Raw genomic sequence first — 16574 nt, forward strand, 5'->3', positions numbered from 1 at the left:
CGGAAATCCGATTTCAGGATCGTCTTACGCTTTTGAAAACCATTTGCAAACTCTGAAAAATTTTGTCCGTAAGCCAAAACATATCCTAGAGCAAATTTTCAGAAAAACAGTCGAAGATAGGTACGTGGCTCCCGGAAGAGAACAAATATTGTTAGTAGGCAAGGTTCTAAAGATTGAGAACTGTATCCTTAAAGTTAGTAAGCCAGACAACTTTTGCTTTTTAAGAGGAGATATTCCTATTCAAATCGAGTCATTTGAAGAGGAATTAGGGAACATTTTTATTATAGGTAGAAGACTTAAGGACATCAGATGTTTTTTTAGTATGCCATTAAATTCGACTCAGTTAGGTATATATTTAGTCAATTTAGAAGTGCCAAATATTCAGGAAAAGTTTTCTGTAGAAGATTTTGAACGGAAAGCCGTTGCCATGCCATATCAGGGGGAAATAGTTTTAGTTCCATTTTTGCATTTTGATTAGGTTTTTGCTATTGTTACTTTTTTAAATTGTATGTCTTTTTGTATTAAAAGAATCAAAAGGAGGTGTTTAGTCCGTAGGCGTGATTTATTTGCGAATCGGGCATATCTATAGTGCCGGCGCTATAGATATCTTTGGAAGATTCACCGGCTTGTTTCCAAAACAAACAAACAAAAAAAAATTGTATTGCTTTAAATTCATTTAACATATTTTTTTAGTATGGACAACGAACAATATAGCAACATTAAGCGCTTTGTGTTTGCTTCAGAGCGAAAGTATACCATAAGTTTGTTTGATATATTAAATAAGGATTAACCTAATTCGCATTGTTTTTTCTAGAACCTGAACCAAAGGAACAGCCTGAATCGCGTAAGTATATGCTTTTTGATTATTATTTGTATTATTGCTAAAATAAACATTTTGGTTACAGAGACATCAGAAGAACGGATTATTGCGGCGATTAAAAGTAAGTTATAATACTTTTTTTTTTCTTATATTTTCATTTATTCTAATGTCTTTTAATGTTTTAATTTAAGAAGAAAATAAAGAACTGCACCAAAAAATCGACACTTTGGAACGAAAATTTGATGTGTTGGCGGAATCTTTGGCGGAGGCGTTGGCCCTGTTGAAGGTTCAAGTGAGACAAGATAGAAAAGCCTCCGAATGCCACTTCCCAATCAAATCAAGGGAAGAGTTAGAGGAAATTAACGGCGCCATAAATGAGGAGCACATTGATTTATATGTAAGTGCAAAATTAATATCCTCCGATTTCAGTTTTGTTTTGTAATTCTTTTTTCTATTTTAGACAACGAAACTGAAAAATATTTTGGGGACCGGCCAATCGTTGGCTAAATGTTTAAAAAATGTGCTCGACGAGGAGCTCTTGATGGAATATAATTTGGACGGGACATCAGGAAAGAGTTCCCTGAAAAATTTGAAAAATTTTTATAGAGCCCTGGAAAGTAAGTCTATGTTTTAAAAAAACATAAAAATATATTAATTGCTTCATATAATTTCAGTGGCGGTGCAGTTGAAAATTCCCAATGAGCCCGCTGAGAAGACAATAAGGAAAGCGATTCACAACATAAAAAATGGAGCATTTCAAAAATTATCTAGGGCGATTTAGGGCGATTTAGGGCTCAGGGCCAGCCAGATGATACCCAAATTTAATACAAATAAAAAAAATTAATTAACCAAAAATGAAATACATCACTTATTAGGGCCTTACTTTTCAAGGGAAATTCATCGCTTATTAAGGCCTTACTTTTCAAGGGAAATTCATCGCTTATTAAGGCCTTACTTTTTAAGGGAAATTCATCGCTTATTAAGGCCTTACTTTCGGCTAATTCTCGCTTACTATGTCATCGATTATGCTCCTAGGACATCCCTGTGTTAAAGTAAACAGCCCATCGTATGGCAGGTCATCGCTTATGTCATCGAGCTGCATGACGTTGCCATCGATGTGTGATTGCTTACACATCGCTTAACTGTACTGCAGGGTATCGAGAGTGGTATGTAGATGTGGAGTGGTATGTAGATATGGAAGTATATGTATATGTTTTTATATATGTATGTTGTTTTAATACAATAATTATATGCAATATAATTTTAAGTAGAAGTTAAATGTTAGGACCACTTGGGATTATATGTTAGTTATTTACTAACCAGATACGGAAATAAAAGGAAAAGACATCAACCCAATTTGCTGTGTGAAATGTGTTTAGGTATGTAACTATGTAACAATTAAATGCTGAGAGCGCGTACTTATTAAGGGGGTGGATTGCACGTGGAGTATGTGCGTGTATGTATGCACTTATGTAGATCAGCCGTTCTTTTGAACTGGATTTTGTGTTGTCTTTTTTGGGCGACTGGATTTGGGTGAATATTTTTATACCCCGGGGTGGTGGGTGCGCCCCTGCCTCCTGCCGTCGTCCGCCGGTCGACGGCAACCAGCCCCGTGTCCCCCCCCCCCCCCCGCCGTAACCCGACCCATTCCCCGACCCAAACATTCAGTGAAACGCCTTCGGCACTCCAGTCCTTCTCGTTATATTTAAATTCACAAGCGTAAGCACAGACAAAGCGGAATGGATGCACTACCGTAAAACTGGTAGTTGGAGGTGAAGGAATGGAGAATGGCCGGAATCGTCGATAATATGGCGTTGACGAAAAAGAAAGTAAAACAGAAACTGGATAGCACTGGATGAACAGATATGTATATAAGAATATATATACATATATATGAAACAAAATCGCACTCGGAAGCGATTTGGGAAGACGAAATCGTACTTATCTTCGGAACGTAGCGATGTAATCCACCGATGCTTGAAGGTTGGACTCCTCCTTATGGGGAAGGTGAAGATCCGGCTCGAAGGACCAATGTTTGTAGGAGGGTGGATGTGGTCGGGTCGGCTTCGGTTCCCAAAGAATGAATTCCCAATAAACGTAGTCGGATGTTGCTTGAATTATATGGCTGGTTTATTTGCTAACAAAGTCTCGGTTCGCGGAGCTTGTATGCTTTGTCGGGGGGTGGTATCGACACTGCAATAGCGTTCGCGGTAGTCCAAAGCGTCACTTATGCTAGCTTTTATGTAAGCCCGCTCGGGAGCCGTGTGGATCGTGAGAGCGCTAACAGAGCTGTACACGGGAGCGGCGAAAGAAAAGTAGCGGAGAGCGGAGAACGACGGTTACGCTGGCATGTTAGCAGCGCTGCTGCCCTGTTCAGGCTGCTGCCTGAACACCGTGTAAAGGTGCGTCTAGACGATGCAGCGGCTGCATGAGAAGCTTTTATGTCTGTGAGCCTGCACGCTTTGTTCACACGCTGCAGCATTTATCATGCAGCATTAAGCTTTCAGTTGTGCTCTCGCTTGTGCAAGCACGTAAAATTTGTCTAGCAGCAATATGGACGATAATTTGCTAATGGGAATAACATTGCTTCTGTGCAATAAAACAAAACAAAAAATCTGAAAGGAAAAGAGTCTGGATGAAGGAGTGGTTGACAGATCGTTCGTTCTCTTTCGTAGTGACCAGACGTGTTTTTGTTTTGCGCTCCGCATTTTCCTTTTGTTTAACTTAAACAGCCGGTGTTTTTTATCTATAATTTAACTCTCTAACTAACTTACATTAAAATCATTCTTTTACCGCGGGTGCATGCCTGATAATTGTGTAAAAACACAACTTATTTAATACATTTTTTGCGTTGGTTAGTCGTGTTTTTGTGTTGTTGCTTTTCGTAAGTACGCCCTCTCATTACATTTAGCCGCTCTTTGTCGTAGTTATTGCCTTCTATCACTCTCTCTATCACCTAACTCTCAATAACTGTTCTTTCGCTCTCGCTCTTGTAACTTTTTGTGCAGTAACGCTCTCACTTATAAGCTGTTGCTGCAAGCACTCTCCTCTCTCATCGTTTACCGATTCCGCTTTAAGCATTGCTCTAAGCATTTGCTCTGCACAGTGGTCTGATTGTTATTTGTTTTGAACTTTTTTTCCCAAAGTAAAAAAAAATAAAATACATAAATATGGAATTTTCTGTCGTCTGTGCCAAAAAAACCTGCAAGAAGCAGATCACCCATGACCAGCCCAATATCCCCTGCTGGCTTTGCGAGAGCGTAGTGCACGCAAAATGTGTAGGGATCTCGGGCCGTGTAGGAGACGCCATTTCCCAAAACAACGGCCTACATTATAGTTGTGAGGAATGCCGTGCTGTGGAAAACGACATGCGTTCGTTCATGAGGCAGACGCGAAGTGGCTTCAAAGAGCTGATCGTAGGCTTTAAACAGCAATATGATCGGCTCTTGGCCATGAACACTCAGTTCAGCAGTTTACAGCTGCTGGCTGAGTCTTGCAAGTCTCGCGGGACTTGCAAGTGTCGACTGGCTCATGTCCGCCGGCATCTGAAAAACTTACTCCGACCACTCCCTTAGTGCAGCAGTTGATTACGTTTGCTACTCCAAAGGCAACGATCGCTGCTGGTGATGCAGATTCGGGAGCCGAATGCGTCACTTCGGAGAGTATGCAGTGAGAAATGTCTGTAGAGTCCGTGTCCATCGAGTCCGCACCCAACCACTTAACTATCCCCTCAGTTTCGCTCCCACCAGCTAATAGATGTCCAGGACCACCGGATACTACCATCACAGGTACTAGGCCTGTGGTGCCAAAACCACTGGTAGGAGTCCCACCAAAGCGACAAGTTTTTGTCTCGCGGCTAGCCCCTGACCTCACATCCAATGATGTGACCGCTTTTATACAAAGCAAAATAAAAGCCGTCGGCTTAAAGGTGAAAAAATTTAACTTTTCTTACGCCATGGAGATATCTTCCTTCAAGATAAGCGTCTCCCCAACTCAATTTGAAACCATTTGTTCCGCCAAGTTTTGGCCAGAGCATTTGGTGGTTAAAGAGTTTAAGGCTAAGAAAAAGAATAGGCCCCCCATTACTCTTCCTAGCATTCAGACTAGTGCTCCATCTCCATCCTCATCTTCCACCTCTACTTCCACCCATCTAAAAAACTAACTTCCTCTCTTGTAGTTACCTACCAGAATGCTAGAGGCTTGCGTAGTAAGCTCAGCACTCTTTTCCTTGAGAGTCTCGCATTCTCATCCCACGTTATTGTGTTCACCGAGACCTGGTTAAAGCCGGACATCCTTAGTTCCGAAGTTTTGGCAGGTCGGTACACAATTTTTAGAAATGACCGTTCGTCTCGACGTGGAGGTGGGGTCCTTATTGCAGTGGACTCAAACTTCACGTCGGAACATTTCATGGTCCAGGTTCAACAAGACCTGGAATTCCTGTGCGTAAAACTGATTCTCCCAGGCTTTTCCATTTTCATTACTTGCTCGTATATTCCACCTTCCTCGGATATCTTAATATACGAGCATCACCTGTCCGCTTTAAAAACTGTTTCTTCCTCGCTATCAGATAAAGACCATATGATAGTTCTTGGTGATTTCAATTTGCCAGGTACTGTTTGGTCTTCGGTAAACGAGTCTAATAACCTAGTGCCCATGTCACCTATCCCTGTCTCAAGTCAACCATGTGAAAAATTCCTTGGGTCGATTGCTTGATCTGTGTTATGTCTCGGATCCGACCATAGCGCTGTTAACCCGAGCCCTTCCGCTCACTATACCTGAAGACTCCTACCATCCTACATTCGAAGTGTCAGTCGATATTGGCCCTACTGTATTGGATCGAATGGGTAGGCTATCTGAACGTGTCTGCTGCTTTCGTAATGCCGAGTTTACGAAGCTTAATAACCTTTAGGGATTTTGATTGGTCCGCTCTGTACTTGTGCACTGACGTTATGAAAGGCACAAACATTTTTTACAATGTACTTGACACATTTTTTGATTCTTGTGTCCCACTTTCTTGTCCGGTTAGATCTGGAAAGCCTCCTTGGTTTACCAAAGAGTTATCCAGTCTAAAAAATTTAAAATCAAGACTTTATAAAAAATTTCGAGAAGTTGGCTCTCCCTCTTCTCTTTCTCACTATGTAATAGCTCGGTCAAATTTCTCCGTTCTTAACGCTCAATGCTATAAAAACTACCTATCTCGATGCAGGATACGATTTTCACAGGACCCTAAACAGTTTTACAGCTTCGTAAATAGTAAGCGTAGAACGTCCGCACATCCATCCTCGTTATCTTTTCTCAATATGTCAGCAAACAATGATCAGGCAATTGCCGATCTTTTTGCCAAATTTTTCCAAACAACCTATTCTCATGAAAGCTACTCTGGTCAGCCATATCCATACAGTTTACCAAGGTCGAATGGCATCTTCAGCCCCTTGTTAAATGAAAGCTCACTGCTTCATGATCTTCGTCTAGTTAAGCCGGTGTTTTCACCAGGTCCCGACGGAGTTCCCGGCTGTGTACTTAGGTACTGTGCCGCGCGCTGTGTGGACCCTTGCTTAAACTACTCACCCTATCCATTAACTCTTCATGCTTCCCCCCCATCTGGAAGGAATCTTTTATTATTCCGCTCCATAAGAAAGGTAGCAAGTCTGATGCAAATAATTATAGAGGTATATCTAAGTTATCCGCTATTCCTAAAATGTTTGAAAAAATTTTAACTCCGCACTTGCAACATCTCTGTAAATCACTTATATCTCTGTCCCATCACGGATTTATAAGGCGACGATCAAAAACCACAAATTTATTAGAGTTTACCTCTTTTATCATTAAAGGCTTTCAAGGTAACTTGCAGACGGATGTCATTTACACTGATTTTAGTAAAGCATTCGATTCTGTAAACCATTCCCTTTTAGCACAAAAACTTGACCTTTTAGGGCTTCCACCTAATCTTTTGAGATGGATTTCAAGCTACTTTCGTTCTAGGTCTCAAAGAGTCCTCTTCAAAAACTCCTTCTCTTCACCTGTTAAGGTTACTTCTGGAGTACCACAGGGCAGCCATCTAGGCCCCCTACTATTCACACTATTTATTAATGATCTTCAGTATTAACAAACTCTCGAGTACTCATGTATGCGGATGATGTTAAACTTTGTGTCCAGTATAAGGACATGTCATTTCACTCTCGCTTGCAATCCGATCTCAATAACTTTCAATCATGGTGATGTGCAAATATGTTACACCTAAATGCCTCGAAATGCAAAGTAATGACATTTCATCGCTCCAACCCCCTTTTGGCTCCTTATAGCCTCTGCGGTGGTTCTCTTGAGAGAATTACCTTGGTTGATGATCTTGGTGTTAAATTAGACCGAAAGTTAAAATTTTCTGAACACATTTCTACCATGGTAAATAGGGCCATGGGTGTGCTTGGGTTTATAAAGAGGTGGTCAAAGGAATTTGACGACCCCTATATAACGAAGACTCTCTACATCTCGCTTGTTCGTCCGATTTTAGAGTACGGCTCTTGTGTATGGTGCCCCCAGTACAAAGTACACCAGGACCGTATAGAATCAGTCCAGAAAAACTTTTTACTTTTTGCTCTGCGTGGCCTTAACTGGGATGCAGGTGTGAGATTGCCATCTTATCCTCGTAGATTGCTTTTAATAAACCTTCCAACCTTAGTTAGTCGTAGAAAAATGCTTGGTGTGATTTTAAGCACAACCTGATCAAGGGTGACGTAGATAGCCCTGACTTGTTGAGCCGCATAAACTTTACGATTCCTATTAGATCTACTAGAAACTTCATTCCTTTGTTCCTTCCGCTTTGTAGATCGAATTATTCCTTGCACGAACCATTTAGGGTACTTTGCTCGGACTTCAATTCCCTCTACCACATAATATCAACTACTAATTCCCTTCCTCTTCTTAAATCACTAATACTAACATACCTTTCCCGTAATTAGTTATATTTTTTAGCTATCTTTGCATGTTTAGCTCTTTGAGTTGTGTTTAGCTCTAATTTTCCTCGAATTTTAGTCTAACACCTATCTTTCCTGCATGCCCGCGATCGGTTCGGTAACACGCGTCGCGCGTCATGCGGCAGTGCCCCTCGGTCGGTTGGGCGGGAGGAGGACTGCGTTTCTGCCTGGGTTCCGCGCGTAACAGGCTTCGGCTTGGTGTCGCATGGGCCACTTGATGGTGCAGTCATTGCATATCAACGTCCAGATAAAAAAAAAAAAATACCAGATTTCATGCACCAGAATTTATTAAGAGAACTAGCGCTGACTGAGACGAACGATTTTAAACATTTTTTGCGAATGGACACAGAAGTTTTCGATGAACTGCTGAAATTATTTGATCCTCTAATTAAAAAAAAACACTGTAATGCGGGATGCAATTCCTGTTGAACAGCGATTATCCATTGCTCTCAGGTTTTTAGCAACGGGTAATTCTTTGCAAGATCTCCATTGCACGGGAGCGATGTCTACCCAATCGGTTGGCAACATGGTTTTGGAAACTTGCCAAGCCTTAATAGCGTCATTAAAAGAATATATTAAAGTAAGTATATGTTTTGTTTATTTATTTAATAATTTTTAGGAAATATATATTATCAAAATCGTATTGTAATGAAATTTACTTGTTCATATTGTGGGTCAAAATTTTGGAAAAAAACTTCCTGCATCAGAAAGTTGAGTACTGCTCTCATCAGTGCTAAATTTACTAGTAGTAGTTGTCTCGTCAAATACAAAATGTTGTGATTTTTGTGCCAATATTGGCGTTAATGGCAAATACAGATGGTGTGGTGGAGATTTTTGTGCTCTGCGTGAGGTTGCCCATTTTTCCAATAAAAAAAACTTCATGAATGAATTTCTGAGCCAGAAGGGATTGGGGACGAGCCATTTCTCGCAACTTCAAAGCCCACAGCTCACTGGCCTTGCTCGCTTTGTCTTGCGGGACTTTTAGCCTTTCCGTTACAGTCTTCATTAACGTGTCCATAGCATCAATTTTTTTTTCTTTTCTGCTGGCTGCTCCGCATCCTGAAATTTAATAAATGGTTTAAGTCATTTTATACATTATTTTAATTTATTAATAACACTAGTCAACACGATTTTTCCTCAAGGAACAAAACGAACTTTTTCTTAAAGATTTGGGGCTTAGAAATGGTTTGATGATATTTTTTTTTTTTCTATGGCAGAACTTTTTTTTGAAGAATTTTTGAAAACTCGTATTTTTTTAAAGCTTTTTTCAGAGGTAGTGTCTTGTTTTTTTCACATAGCTCTAGTATCTTACGTCTGGTTGTAAAAAACTTTGCTATTTTGAAAAGATAATTAAAACAGCTAGAAGTTAAGCCCAAACACTTTGTGATTACAGCTTACCGTCTGGGAAATATAAAGCATTGAAATGCAAAAATGATGATTTTTGTGCGGTATTTTTTACGAAATTTTGACTTTAAAAACTCAGAAAAAGTCGAAACAAAATTATATCTTGTGTCCTTTATTTTTTTGTGTATAGGTGCGTTAATTTGGCGTCATTTAAGGTATCGCTCATTAAAATCTATGGAGAGACTTTGGAGCTAAAATTCGTTAACCAAACCTAAAATATGGAAAAAATGAACAAAAAATACCTTTTGGAAGGTTGCGAGCCCAACAAGATAACAAAAGATATAATTTTGTTTCGACTTTTCCTGAGTTTTTAAAGTCAAAATTTCGTAAAAAATACCGCACAAAAATCATAATTTTTGCATTTCAATGCTTTATATTTCCCAGACGGTAAGCTGTAATCACAAAGTGTTTGGGCTTAACTTCTAGCTGTTTTAATTATCTTTTCAAAATAGCAAAGCTCTTTATAACCAGACGTAAGATAGGTTAGTGAAAAAACAAGCTCCAAAAAGCTAAAAAAAATACCAGACTTCAAAAATTCTTCAAAAAAAAGTTCTGCCATAGAAAAAAACCATAATTCTTTAAAAAATTTTAAAGCCCTATATCTATCAGAAAAAGTCGGTTTGGATCCTTGAGGAAAAAAAAAGTTCGATTTTGTCTAGTGTAGTCAGACACATTACCTTGCTAATAAAATGCTTGGATGCCCAGGATATGCCTGGGGAAGGGCAGCCTCAGTGGGAAATAAATACAATATATAAAAATAAAAGATGATAATTTTTAGATTTGTTTGATATTGCACATTTAAATATGCATATCCCTGTTTTAGACATGTACATATATACTAAATTAAATGTGTACATTAGGCCGGGCCAAATTTTTTCGAAATTCAAACGGGACACTCTCTTAGTTTTGTTACCTTGGACTTAATAGTAATTTACATGATTTTATTTAATTTTTTTTTTATTTTTTAGAGGTTACTACCGAATTTTACAAAATATTTTAGTCAAGAAAATTAAAAAAAACGAGAAGGAACGTGTGAGTCGCTTCTAAAGACGCGACTCTACTTATACCCGTACTCAGTCAGTATTTACATTTTTGAACATATGATTTTTAGAATTTTAGCATTAAAAAAAAAATTTTTACATTTTACATTTTTTTGCTACATCTATTATCTACATAAACATATACAATATATATTATACATCTAACATGTAGATTGTACAATGTACATGTACCATTTAGATTCTACATCTCCTCCGCTAGGGGTTGCTCGCGCACTGAACGCGGCAGAGTGTGCGAGCGAGAAGGAAAATGAGTTGCGCTGTCGTTTTCTGGAGGTGGGGCAGGGGAAGCAACTGAAAATTAATTTCGTCATTCTGGCTATAATTATGATCCGATTCAGATTCGGCAGTCTGGTAGATATGGGCATTCTCTACTATACTGCGTTTTTAGTTTTATCGTATCTTTAAAATTGTGGCTGCCACAGATTTTCGTCCTTTGTGGGGGCGGAAGGGGGCGGGGCGAAATTTTGAAATACACTTGTAGCAGTGGGATATCACATGAGTCTGGCAACCAAATTTGGTTGCCCTAGCTCTTATAGTCTCTGAGATCTAGCCGCTCATCGAGACAGACAGACAGACAGACAGACGGACACACAGACATAGCTATATCGACTCGGCTATTGATGCTGATCAAGAATATATATACTTTGTGGGGTCGGAAACGTTTCCTTCTCTGCGTTACACACATCCACTTTTACCACAAATCTAATATACCCCTTAACTCTTTTTTGAGTACGGGTATAAAAAATTTGCTGAATGAGTTGGATAACACTACTCGACAAAATCGAACTTTTTTTTTCCTCAAGGATCCAAACCGACTTTTTCTGATAGATATAAAATTTTTTAAAGAATTATGGTTTTTTTTCTATGGCAGAACTTTTTTTGAAAAATTGTTGAAGTCTGGTATTTTTTTTTAAGCTTTTTTCAGAGGAAGCGCTTTTTTTTCACATAACTCTAGTATCTTACGTCTGGTTGTAAAGAACTTTGCTATTTTGAAAAGATGATTAAAACCGCTAGAAGTTAAGCCTAAACACTTTGTGATTACAGCTTACCGTCTGGGAAATATAAATCATTGAAATGCAAAAATGATGATTTTTGTGTGGTATTTTTTACGAAATTTTGACTTTAAAAATTCAGGAAAAGTCGAAAAAAAATTATATCCTGTGTCCCTTATTTTTTTGTGTATAGGTGCATTAATTTGGCGTCGTTCAAGGTATTGCTCATTAAAATCTATGGAGAGACTTTGGAGCTTAAATTCGGTTGCGAGCCCAACTGCCCATTGACCCTAAGAGGTTAAGGTCTATCCGGGTTGTCCGGATAACCGGATAACGGCGAATTGCCTGGGAGGGTCTCGCTCAAGGGAGGGGCAACGGAGAGAGAGCCGCGATCAGAGGGCGCTACCAGGGAGAGTAAAGGAGCGCCGAAGAGAGGCGGGATAGTGGGATCGGGCCGGCAGTGGTCCAGCGCATGACCATTTATGGCCATGCGATCACGCCACCGGCTTGGTCCCGTTACGAAGCAGGTGGAGAGCATCAGACTAGCCGATGGAAAAATACCGCCGACGCCTGGAGGAAAGTCCCGTTGTTGCTAGGCAGCAACGATGCGGCCGTTCGCTAACAAGGAAATAAAAGGAGGCGCGCGACAGCGGCTCGAGACAGTCAAGTGCGAAGAGTGCAAGTGCGTGCATTGGCGAATACCAAGGAAAGTCGAAAAGTTATCAAAGAGCGTCAAGAGAAAGGACCTGGTGTACCGGTCGCTCAACGGAAGGATCCAGTGAGAACGAACGTGTCGTGTGCGAACTGAGTACGGCGGATTTGGGCCTAACGCTAGGAATCGTTGTCGTACCAGTTCTAAGAGCCACGGTCCAGTGCCGACAGTGCCACGCTTGGGGATTCCGAGGAACGGCGAGTGGTCAAGAAGGACCGATAGTGATAGTGATCATAGTGCTAAACGAAAGAATAGGCTAAGTTGTCGTCCTTAAGCGTACTTCCTAAGATACCAATAAAGAACTCGTGTATAAAGAAGACAACCAAGTCTTTCTGCTTTGTCCCCCGGGCAACACCCAAATTCGTTGCAACGAACCCACCGGCCGCTGAGTACGCCAAGCGCACATAAGGCGGACAAAACGGTTAGTTACAAAATATAAAAAGGAAAATATATATATAAAGTTTCTACAAACAAAAGGGGGTGGGATCAGGTATGATTGGGTGCAAGCAGACCCCACCGGCCGCCGAAGGGCTAACGCGGCGAAGAGCCCCAGTGCTGAGAGGCAGAAACCTTCGAGAGAGTGGGAGAAGGAATGCCCAACTACCGTACGACGGAACGACGGGAAAGACAGCAAGGGCTCGATGGCAGCAAAGGCTGGAGCTGTCGATTAGTCACGAGCCAGAGGTATCCAGACACAGACGCAAGCACGGAATTAAAAAGGAAAAAAAAGGGACGCCATGTTGAAAATGTACTTGAAAGAAGAAGACAAGAGTGTGGGGAGCCGCAATCCCGAGATCACGTCCCCAGCGACGGGCGGAGCCCTCGCGAGGGTGAGCGGTGGATTGGGCGGAGCGAGACTCCAGAGCATGGAGATCATGGCGTCCCCATTTGGAGCAGGAGCATGCAGCTCAACGAGGAGGAGAAGCGGGAACGGGAGCAGGAGCTGCGGCGCGACGCAGCATTCCTCGGCATCGCCATCCGATCGGCGGAACGCTATTTGCGTGAGAGGAAGCGCGAAGCTGCAGGGCAACGGAAGCCGCAGCAGCCTACGACACTCAGGCCGCCAGCGACGCCATCGCAGCCGACGGCAAGGCCAACAAGGAGGCCAGCAGCACAGCAGAGACGGCCGGCAGAGGTACCGAGACGGACGGCAGAGTTTACCGCTGCAACGGATAGCGCGGCCGACAGCGACGCCAGCAGCGCGGCCACCAACCGAGGCCATACGGAGAAGCCATATGGAGCAGCAGCGCAGCCGGCGAGCAGCCGCAGAGGCGCGACGCGAAGAGGATCGGCGACGCGAGGAGGAGCGGCGACGCGAGGAGGAGGCCCGAAGGAAGGCAGCAGAGAAGGCGCAAAGGGAGGCGGCGCTGAACAAGGCCATAATGCGGGAGGCACAGGCCGCCCTGCAGCGGCAGATGGAGGCCGCGCGGCGTGAAGCCGAAGCCCACGAGGGGAACGAGAAGGAGGCTCCGCCTCCTCCGAGGTTCTTAAAGGTGAAGACGGGCCTGTTTGACAGACCGGCGGGGCAGCAGCAGCCACAACAGGGTGAAGAGGCACCCTTATGGGAACGCCGGATACCGGGAAGCCTGCGACAGCGACGGAGACGCCGACAGCGACGGAGACGCCGACAGCGGCAGCGACGGAGGAAGCGGCTGCGCCAGCGCCAGCGATGGCGACGGAGGAACCGGCAGCGCCAGCGACGGCGTCGAAAGAACCGGCAGCGGACACGGAAGGTGAGAGGTGGGAACGCGGTCCGTGGGTGTGGCCCTCACCTGCGAAGGCCAAGGCTAGGCCTGTCCTGATGCGGCAAACATCGTGCCCAGATCCCAGGGCTGAGGTCGCCCGGCCGCAGCTGCAGAGACAGCAGTCGATTGAGGAGCCGACGGGGGAGATTGTCCGCTGGCGACACGTGGCCATCGAAGAGTGGCCGGAGGCAGTGGTCCGGGCAGTCGAAGGCACACGCCGGATCGGCCGGCGCGTAAAGCATCTCGTGAGGGTGCGCGGGGTACGGTACCGGGTGTCGGCGTCGGCAAACCGGGTCGAGGTGTCCATCGAGGTATGAAAGGGGGCTGAGGAAGAAAATTGTTGAATGGGAAAAAAAAATGAATAAAGAATATAAAGTAAAACTTACCCAGGGAATGGCAGCATGGTGTCGGGCTAGTCGTAGGGTTAACACGCGGGGTACACAGAGCCCACGAGGGCAGTAAAATAAACAAACGTACGCGAAAACGCGGCCGGCGAAGCGTATACAATACCGCAAGCGGAAGCAACACGTGAAAAGGGGAGCGATCTGGCAACACGTGAAGGGGGTCTGGCAGCACGATCAGAGGCGCACTATCGTGCACGCGAGGCGCGCACCTATCGGGAGAACCATGCATGGAGCTGGTTCCGGAACTAAATCGGCAGACCCGATTCGATAGGTGGCGAACCGATCGGGCATTGGAGGAACCAGTCCGGAACCAGCGTGAGCGCGCGCCCGCGCGCACGCTTGAATTCAAACGGGCAGGTGGCCGGGAGGAAAACGAAGGGAGGTAAAGAAAGGGGGAAGTGTGAGGAATGGAGTTTCCTCACAAGGGGACCAAGTCCGGTACGATCCCGTGGAGAGAGTCGAGAATGGAGGAGCACGCAAGAAGCGGCGATCACGTCAGGCTAGGAACGGCGGGAGTGGGCTTGCAGTGGTCCAGCGCATGACCATGTATGAACATGAGATCACGCCACCAGCCCGGTCCCGTTAAGAACGTGTTGGAAACAAGCGAAGAGGCCGATGGAAAATTACCAACGGTGCACGGATTTACCGCTGTTGCTAGGCAGAGGCGCGGACGCCAGCGTCGAAGCGAGGGTATAAGAGGAGCCCGGCAACAGTAAAAGGGACAGTCAGTAGAGTGCGAATCACGAGGAAAGGCGCGAACATAAGCGAGTGCGGTAGAACCAACGACAAGGAGAGTCAACGTAAGAGTCCAAGGAAGGATCAAAGTGACTCAACCAACAGGCACAGTCCCGCGGGGTACCAACAAACGTTGGTGTGTGGTGAGCCAGGCGGACACATAGCCACAGCACCAGCGAGGAGCCTGAGGGGCCGGTGGCGCGAGAGCGTATAGAAATAGAGAAACGATTCATTGTTATATAGAACGTATCCGATGATCCTATTGGGCTTTGAGGTGGCTCAGAGGGGGCCTAGCTGAGGCCACCGGACGGGTCGCAGGTTGCGGATAGCGAACGGCCTACCCTAGTGGGGAGGTCAGCTGCGAATAAGCGGGCATCCCAAAGAGAATCAACTAAGTTGGCTCTGAGGGAGAGTACCGAAATAAGCAGTCCCGGACAGCCAGCGGGTGTTAGCGACGCAGCAACACTGACGATGCGCTTGTGGTGCCGCCTCTCATTAAGTAGCTCACACACTCCCATCCCTACACATTACCTACCCACATCCCAGCCCCAACACTCACCTCACACCGGGCCGGACTAAGGTGTCACTCGACCCGTGCCAAGAGTCAGCCTGGCTGGGGGCCCGGTACAAAACTAGCCCAGTCGTGAACGGAGAGCTCAGGGACTTGGCAGCCCCCTGTTCTAATTATGCCTTACCCGGGTAAAGTAAAGCTCTGCCGGGGTGGACCGTTCCCCTTCTTTGCAGCTCGTGGGAATCATATGGATAAATACAAAAAATGCAAAAACATAAACAAAAAAAACGAGAGAGGCACTCCCCAAAGCAATCCCAAGCGGGAGAAGGCAGCGGCCCAAAGGCCTGGCCCGATCCGCTCAGATGCAGGAAAGACCTGCACGGTGGAAGGACGCGGGTATGAACCCGGGTGGGTCCCATCCCAAATCTGGGATGGGTGGAAAGCCAACACCCAAAACTGATACCATAGTAGGGCAGCTAAGCAATATTGCGGCTGCTCAACCTTCCGGTGAAGCGGCGGGTGATGGCTTGCCATCAACCAGTGTCCAAGCCAAAAAATTCAGCTATGCCGAAAAGAGGAGTGCTGGGCACATACTACGTCGGCAGAACGCCAGCAAAGAAGTCAGTCCAACAGCAGACTGGCTGAAAAAGGTGGAATGGGCCTCGGCGGTGCTGCCCAACTTCAGTGTGGAGCCACAGACGGTGGCTGCACAACCGAAAATGCAGCGCTCGCAAGAGACGCCCGGACCTGCCGCGAAGCGCTCCAGAGTGCTCCCCAACGTATCCTTCGCGCAGATTGCCATGGAGAGGACGCTGATAGGCGTTCTCGACAAAGGCAGCGCGGAGGGGAAAATACCCAGAAGCCAATGGAAGTGGGTGGAAGCGGCACTGGCAGACCGCTGCTTCGAGCTTCTCGAGAAGGATCCCAGACCACCCCCAGTCTGCAAAGACATGGGATGGTTCCAGGGGAGCATCAAAGTGGTAGCCTGCGAAGATGAGCGCTCCGTGAAGCTATACAAAGCTGCGGTGGCGCAAATCGGAGAAGTCTACGCTGGGGCGAAGCTCGTCGCTGTTGAGTGGAGCGAGGTGCCCAGTAGACCAAGGCCTCGTATATGGGTGACGGCCACTTTTAAGGAGCCCAAGCGGATCCTCAGGATGTTGCAGAGATGCAACCCAACACTGCCAACCTCAGACTGGAAGGTGGTCAAAGTTGAGGCATC

The 16574-nt window shown here is 44.9% G+C and overlaps 3 protein-coding genes across 4 annotated transcripts; 2 read left to right on the forward strand and 1 right to left on the reverse strand.

Annotated features, from left to right (window-relative positions):
- The first annotated feature begins 338 nt into the window (after positions 1-338).
- On the forward strand, positions 339-1648 carry LOC111082024. 2 transcript variants are annotated; one of them, XM_041595724.1, is made up of 6 exons: positions 339-761; positions 815-844; positions 906-941; positions 1012-1217; positions 1281-1437; positions 1495-1648. In XM_041595724.1, exons 1-6 carry the CDS (start codon positions 695-697, stop codon positions 1599-1601), a joined length of 603 nt encoding a protein of 200 aa, XP_041451658.1. In that variant the 5' UTR covers positions 339-694; the 3' UTR covers positions 1602-1648. The 2 variants fall into 2 exon arrangements, with proteins under 2 accessions (XP_041451658.1, XP_041451659.1); XM_041595725.1 differs by having other exon boundaries at positions 1015-1217.
- An 11049-nt stretch (positions 1649-12697) lies between these two features.
- LOC121405173 (eukaryotic translation initiation factor 4 gamma-like) lies at positions 12698-13697 on the forward strand. Its single transcript, XM_041595780.1, has 2 exons — positions 12698-13443; positions 13556-13697. The coding sequence occupies exons 1-2, from the start codon at positions 12698-12700 to the stop codon at positions 13695-13697; spliced, it is 888 nt and encodes a 295-aa protein (XP_041451714.1).
- Positions 13698-13728: 31 nt separating this feature from the next.
- Positions 13729-14182, reverse strand: LOC121405174. The gene is made up of 2 exons (XM_041595781.1): positions 14092-14182; positions 13729-14029 (listed from the first exon to the last, which is right to left on the reverse strand). The coding sequence occupies exons 1-2, from the start codon at positions 14106-14108 to the stop codon at positions 13729-13731; spliced, it is 318 nt and encodes a 105-aa protein (XP_041451715.1). The 5' UTR covers positions 14109-14182.
- Between the last annotated feature and the right edge of the window lie 2392 nt (positions 14183-16574).

The sequence above is a fragment of the Drosophila obscura genome, unplaced genomic scaffold (genome assembly GCF_018151105.1).
Source record: "Drosophila obscura isolate BZ-5 IFL unplaced genomic scaffold, ASM1815110v1 contig_75, whole genome shotgun sequence".
Taxonomy (NCBI): Eukaryota; Metazoa; Arthropoda; class Insecta; order Diptera; family Drosophilidae; genus Drosophila; species Drosophila obscura.